Source organism: Pogona vitticeps, chromosome 7 (genome assembly GCF_051106095.1).
Source record: "Pogona vitticeps strain Pit_001003342236 chromosome 7, PviZW2.1, whole genome shotgun sequence".
In the NCBI taxonomy this organism is placed as follows: Eukaryota; Metazoa; Chordata; class Lepidosauria; order Squamata; family Agamidae; genus Pogona; species Pogona vitticeps.
The window spans coordinates 33,148,931-33,155,512 of NC_135789.1; the positions used below are offsets into that span (position 1 = coordinate 33,148,931).

A 6,582-nucleotide genomic window follows, 5' to 3' on the forward strand; every position below is an offset into this window, starting at 1 on the left:
CCCCCAAAAAAGGAGAGAGGCAAGAGTTTGGAAAAGTTCCTTGGTCGGGATCTAACTCTCCAATTCCTCTGGGAGAAACTGGAACTGGGTGGCTGGGTGGGAATCACGCACTGCGATCACAACTCCCAGAATCCACAGCAGCAGACTTGTGGGCAGTGGATTCTGAGAGTTGTGGTTTTGAACAAGTGATATCTTTCCCCCCCTCCTGCTTTTTGCTCCACTCCCGCTTGCCAGCCAAAGCCAAGGCCCCTCGGGGTTTTAAGAACGGGGAAAGGCACAGCTCAGGCGGCTTAGAAGCGGATTGGAAGCGAAGCGCGGGCGGTGGATGAGCCCCCCCTTCCTCCGACTTTTCCTGACCTGGAACCACATAAACAGAGGGGGGGGGATCCTCAGAGGGGCTTCCAGGGACGCACCCCAGAAGGCGCGTGCCGCTGGGCCACCTGAAGGGCAGATGTGCCATCAGCTCACTTTCTCCACCCCGGCCCTTCCCCATCCAGGGGTCCCGATTCTGCTGCAAAACCCCAGGCCTGGGGGAACCAGGGTGTCCTTCAGCCCCACGGCCCAGGGTAGGGGGGCTGACCTTGCTGACCCTGGCTGGCTGGCCGGCATGGCCCAGGGTGGGGCAGACGGGGACAAAGAGCTCCATGCCCTGCAGTGAAAGGAAGAGGGGGGGGTCCCTTCCAGCAAGCCGAGAAATCCCACAGCGGGCCCCCGCATCCCTATGGGCCCTGGCACATCACCCCATCCCGGTTGCCCGGGCGACCGGCCTCTGCCCACCCTCTTGGAGGCCAGTCATGAATTCAGAAGAAGGAGCAGGAGGGGAAAGCGGGGGGGGGGGGACGGGACTCCAGAGGTAACTTTGGGTCAAGCGGGAAAAGAAGGAAAGAAGGGAAATGCGCTTACTGGAGGAGGGGGGGGTAACCCTTTCTCCCTCTCTTGAGGCCTGGGAAAAGCCTCCGGCGTGGGTGGTGGGGAAGAAGGGCCTCTGCAGCCAGCTCAGGAAAGTTACTCATTTTGGACTACAAGACCCAGCATCCTTCCAAATTGCATTGCCCCTGCTCCAGGCCATGGCTGCTTCACGGTGCTTCCTCCGTGGACATCCAGATTTTTGTCCTCGTGGACTGAATCCTCTGAATCCTGGATCGCTTCGTTTATTACGGAGGGAGAGAAAAGCAGCCCATTATTTTTTGAGGATCAACATTAGGGGCCTTAGAAGGAGAGGACAACGGCTGCCCCCCCCAAAGATGAAGCTACCCCAAGGGACGACCAGATCCTAATTGGACATCCGTCCGTTAGCGGACAGGATTGTCTGAGGTTTCTGGGGGGTGGCGGCGGCGGGTGTGTGTGTCCCCTGATGGCACGTCTTGTCTATCCTCCGACCCACAACATCTTCCACCTGAGGCCACTTCCTCCCTCGTTTTCAGGGTAGAGCTGGCTCTCGAGACCACAGAAAGGGCTTGACTGCTTTCCAAAGCTAGAAATCTGCAAGCTTTTCCTTTGTGGACTACAGATCCCAGAATCCCCAGCCTACGGAGTTTCAAAACATGTTATTTCCAGGATTTGTTTCTCCTTTTACAGGCACCACAAAAGACCCCCCAAGGAGACGTCTTGAAAGGGTCACCCAAAAGGGAGGCCACGAAGGAGAGGCTTCCCAGCCGCTGGCAGGCAGGTGAGGATAGACTGCTCAGGCCCCGGGAGGTTCCCTCGACCTGGTCTGCCGGGGCTAGGCTGGCTTGGGAGACCCACTCACCCCCTTCCTCCGTTTCCCCGGCCTCTCTCTCCCCTCCCCTACTCCCAGATCCCATCGAAGGAGGAGAGAGGAGGTGGGGAGGGAGGGAAGGAGGGAGGGGGGGGCTGGCCGGAGCCCCTCCTCCGCCCGGGGATCAGGCCACCGCCCGGCGGGGCTTAAAAGGCGGCGCAGGCGGAGGCGCTGTCTGCGCGCTCGGGTGCTGAACGGGAGTCCGGCGCCCACCGAGGAGGATGGCGCGGCCGGGCTTGGGCACCTGCTGCCTCTTCTGGGCGCTGCTGGGGGCCGCGGGGGCCGGATCCGACCCGGACCTGGACCGGCTCTGCCTGCTCCTGGGCGAGGCTCAAGAGGGGCAGCTGGCCTTCCAGGCCTCCGACGGGCGGGAGGTGCTGAGCGCCGCCTGGGCGCCCCGACGGCCGCGCCGCCTGCGCGCCTGCCGCCTCTCCGGGGAGCCCCCGGCCGTGGCCGCCTTCCTGCGCCTCTGCCGCCCCCGGGGCTCCCCCGAGGAGGAGGAGGGCCACCGCCGGCCGCCCTTCCGCACCCTGGAGGAAGCCAAAGCCGCCTGCCGCGCCTCGGACGGCGATCGGCGGCCGGGCGAGGCGAGCGGGGCGCCCCGGCGCGCCAAGCGAGGCTTCACTTACCCGGGCACCCTCTGGTGCGGAGCCGGCAACATCGCCGCCAGCTACCAGGAGCTGGGTGGGTTGGCAACCCTGCGGGGGGGGGGGGGTCCGTCCCGGCGGGGCGGGGTGGGTGGGGGACCTCTCCCTTCCCCCAAAGGCCAGGGGCGCTCGTGGAGGAGGAAGACCGGGGTTTAGAGGCTGCCTTTCCACACACCCGCCTGTCTGTGCGTCTTCCTTCCTTTCCCCTTCGCCCTCCTTACAGCCTTGCCAGGTAGGATGGGCTGGGCGAGAAAGTTCCAGAACTGGGGTCCGGGCGGGTAGGAGGGATCAGAACCAGGATCACTCCCCTCCCCCCTCCCCCAGTACCAACCTTCCCCTGATCCCTTTCTGTATTTTAAAACCCTGGGCATTTATTTTTCTATCCACAAGCCCCATCGTGTCCTTTTGGGGACTCAGGGCATAACCTAATAGCGATTTCGAAGATGTGGCAGACATCTTTAAGGAGCAATTTAGCCGCACACACAAACACACACTCCCCTTCCTGCCGAGTTTGCCCGCCTGAGCAGAGATTTGAACCTGATGCCTCCGGGGTCCTTTTGCCTGACGGCTGATTCCCTGCAACACCCAGGCTCATTTTCCCTGCTTTTTTTTTGGGGGGGGGGGTTGGTTTCTCCAGAAGGCACACACGGCAATTCCCTCCCTTTATCACAAGGACCCTGTGAGGTGGGCCAAGACAAGTGAGACTAACATTGGGTCATGAGAGAGAGAGAGAATGCAGAGCCCCAGGGGGGGGGGATTCCGCCCTGGGGTTCCCAGGTCTCCATTCCAGCCCTGTCACCCCTCTACCACACTGCCCCTCCTTCTCTTTCCAGGCGAGCACCGGGAGACGGACAGGTGCTGTCGGCAACACGACCACTGCCACCACGTCATCCACCCCTTCACCTACAAGTACGGCTACCGGAACTACCGCTGGCACACCATCAGCCACTGTGACTGCGACAACCAGTGAGTAGACGTTGTGCGGTGTGTGTGTTATTGCCAGCGACTGCCTCAAGAGCCCCTGCGCTCTGCTCCAGAGAGGGATAAATCTCATGCCATCCCCATAAAACGCCTTCCCCAAAAGGCGGTACATGGAACTGGAATGTGGGGCTCTGAATCCCATCAGCCCCACCTGGCATCAAAGATGATAGGTGGTGTAGTCCTGCCCCTCCCCTCCCCAGCCCCACGCCCCTGAAGGGGGAGGGTGTTATGCCCCTTTCAAACGGGTGACCCTTTTTCTCATGCGAGGCCTGGTGGATTTGATTCATATTTTAGGTTCACCTGTAAGTGGGAATCAATTTGAACCCACAGCCGAGGTTCAAACTCAACCAGCCTTCTTGAGGCTGCACACTGGTCTTTTCTGCAGTCTTGAACTCACCTTTAAGGAGCAGACCCGATTCCAGCCATCTGCCAGGAATTTTGGGGGAATCCCATGTACTGTATATTGTTTTCTTCCTGCACTATCCGTGAAAGGAAGACTGATTTAGGTCAAAAGCTAGCTAGCGGTTTGCTCTGTTTTTTAGCGCTCCAATCAAGGCATCGTCTGTCCTCATCTTTGTCATATCAAATTAATACCATAAAAGTATAAAAGCTGAATCCAAAACATTCAGGAGTCTTAAAAGACTTAAAAGAGGAGAAAGAGGCAGGCACTCAGCCCATGGTCCTCTCAAGGTCAGCTTTTGATTCTCACCATGACCGCTAGATGCCGTTTTGTACAGGAAGGAGCCCTCTCTCTGTATACGGAATAAGCGAGGGATGCAAGTTTCCTTGGCTCAGGCAGCAGAAATGTCTTGGGATTAGCCTTGTTTCTATGGTGTTCCTACTTTTTTTTTAAATTGTAAACCATCCTGGGTTGGAGCAAAGTGTCTTATGGGAGAATGGAAAATAAACCGGAATCATCCCTTCAGCCTCACCGCTTCCTTTCCAGGTTAAAAGCCTGCTTGAGGGCTGTGAATGACACGGCCTCCCGGGTGGTGGGCCAGGCCTTCTTCAACGTCATCCAGGTGCCCTGCTTCAAGTTCATCTACAAAGAGCAGTGCGTGGAGCCTTACCTTTACATGTGGTAAGAGAACCCTTGCCTGGAACCCCCGTTTCCCTCTCCTCCCCCCAATGAGGCCGGCACAGAAAACGAGACTTCCAGCGGTCTTGGGTTCTGGGAAATGCAGGTGTGGAAGGAGGGGGGGGCTTTGTTGGCACTGGATCTTGTCCATCACTTCTGGGGTTTTAACCTTCAAAGTTCCTGAAACCTGAAATGGCTCGGGACCCACGGGGGGGGGGTGTTGCTCCCCTCTCTTACATACCCAGCCTGGAAGGTTGTCCTCCGAGACCGTCCTCCGCTCATCTCCTGCAAACATGGCGGGGCGGAGTGGGTCGGCAGCAACGAAACTGTCCACCTTCGCCAAGGTTACCCGTACTGCCTGGTGCTGGTCGTCCAGAGGGGTTAATCTAGTAACCACACTCATTTTCATGACTATGCCCTGAAAAAGGACAATAGATGCTCCTGGAAAATAATGTGAATTCTATGCACGGTGCAAATGTGAGGGTGGGGTGGGGGTGTTTCTGCTTTTTCAACATTCAAGTTTTTACCTTTAGAGGATGCTGGGAGGGAGTGTGCGAGGCCCATGAGCAACACCTTCTATGCACAAAGTTTCTGACTTCTGATGTGGTAGCAGACACTTGCTCTTCCGCTTTCAACCCTAAGGACTAGCCTCTTGGGCTTGACGTGAAAAGCAAGCTGAAACACAGGGTGCTGAATCTGTGTAGAAGAGATTGCTGGCTGTGGGGCCTTCTGAGCTCCTGGGGAATGCCCAGACCCACAGGGATCAATCCTCTGCTCCTCTTCCCTCCCTCCCCCAGGTGCAAAAACTACAGTATGGTGGCAGTTGCCGTCCCCCAAGAACCGGTGCTGTATGAATATGGTGGAGAAGTCATAGATGGGCCAGCGACACGCCGGACAACGGTGGCAACACCCTCTTCCACTGCGACGCCACGGGACGGCAGCCTCCGCCCACCAAAACCGGGGCAGCCTGCCACGGCAGCCACGGAGACCCCTGGCTTCCCGGCGAGGACAGATCTCTCACCAAAGAAAGGCTGGAAAGGAAAAGACCGGAAAGGCAAAAGGAAGGGGAAGGGGCGGAAAAGCAGGAAGGGCAAGGGGCTGAAGAAGAAAACGGGGGAGAAGGCCAAGGTGTCGCCCGGCCAAGAAACCACCGCCTCGCCCAAACGCCTGGCGGCCCACGAAGTGGGCAAGACGGACTTGGAGACCCTGGCTGGATTTCCAGATCTGAGAGAGGAGGATCCCTTCAATGCGATCCTCAGCGACGACCCGGGAGGAGCAACTCACCTGCAAGCGACCAAAGACAACGATGACGGCGCCGAGGCCGAGAGCAAAGCAGCGGGCCGTGGGAGAGCCACCCCTGGGCCCCGGACCCCTGCCGCGCCTGCCAGGAGGCAGCGGAAAGGCAGGAGGCAGCGGAAGAAGGCGCGGGGGGACTCTGCACCCAGCTGAGACTCGGGGAGGGGTGGGGAGAGCGGGATGGCTTCTACTATGGGCTGCTTGGAGCCACGTAATAAACCAGCAAAGCACAGGCAACCCAAAGATTTTCCTAAATAAACTATTTTGTGCCCTAAATCTATCAGCAATTCCACCAGGACAGGTGGGAGGGTGGATGCATCCGGCTGGAAGGGAAATCTGGAACAGCAAGCGGATCGTTAAAGCACCAATTCTGCCAAGCCGCTCCAAGGAGCGCAACCCCCTGGTGTCAAAATACCCCTGTTCAGGCAGGCCATCTTTACTTCCATGTTAAAATATACATTAAAAAAAAGTAGATCACATTCTGCTAAACTATGCCAAGGAGCACAGGGTCTGCTGTGGCCTCGTACAGCTTAATCGGTTTTCGACAGACCCAGAGATCCCCCGCGTTCAGGCCCCCCAATTTTTAAATTCGGAGCTTCCGATAGCATCATTAAAAAAACCCACCACCACAAAAACCCACCTAGACAGCGTTGCTGGCTTTTTTTTTTTGCGTTTTCCTTCTTCCTAAGCAACCACTGTGATTTTCAAGCTGAATCTTCGGGCCAACACCAACTTCTACACAGGCCAGGCTTACGCGAAAGGAATCATTTTGCTAAGACCAGCCCAGGCTTTTTGGGCAGAGGCCCAGCGCGGTCACCTTA

The 6,582-nt window shown here is 57.8% G+C and overlaps 1 protein-coding gene across 1 annotated transcript; it reads left to right on the top strand.

Moving 5' to 3' along the window:
* Positions 1–1,923: 1,923 nt before the first annotated feature.
* PROCA1 (protein interacting with cyclin A1) lies at positions 1,924–6,037 on the top strand. Its single transcript, XM_072978698.2, has 4 exons — positions 1,924–2,443; positions 3,240–3,372; positions 4,334–4,468; positions 5,263–6,037. Exons 1-4 carry the CDS (start codon positions 1,981–1,983, stop codon positions 5,912–5,914), a joined length of 1,383 nt encoding a protein of 460 aa, XP_072834799.2. The 5' UTR covers positions 1,924–1,980; the 3' UTR covers positions 5,915–6,037.
* Positions 6,038–6,582: the final 545 nt, after the last annotated feature.

Bases quoted from the DNA above. Each gene is read 5' to 3' on its own strand.
- PROCA1 (XM_072978698.2), top strand. From the start codon at position 1,981: ATGGCGCGGCCGGGCTTGGGCACCTGCTGCCTCTTCTGGGCGCTGCTG. The intron at 2,444-3,239 runs GTGGGTTGGCAA...TTCTCTTTCCAG, and splicing joins CGCCAGCTACCAGGAGCTGG to GCGAGCACCGGGAGACGGAC. The intron at 3,373-4,333 runs GTGAGTAGACGT...CTTCCTTTCCAG, and splicing joins CACTGTGACTGCGACAACCA to GTTAAAAGCCTGCTTGAGGG.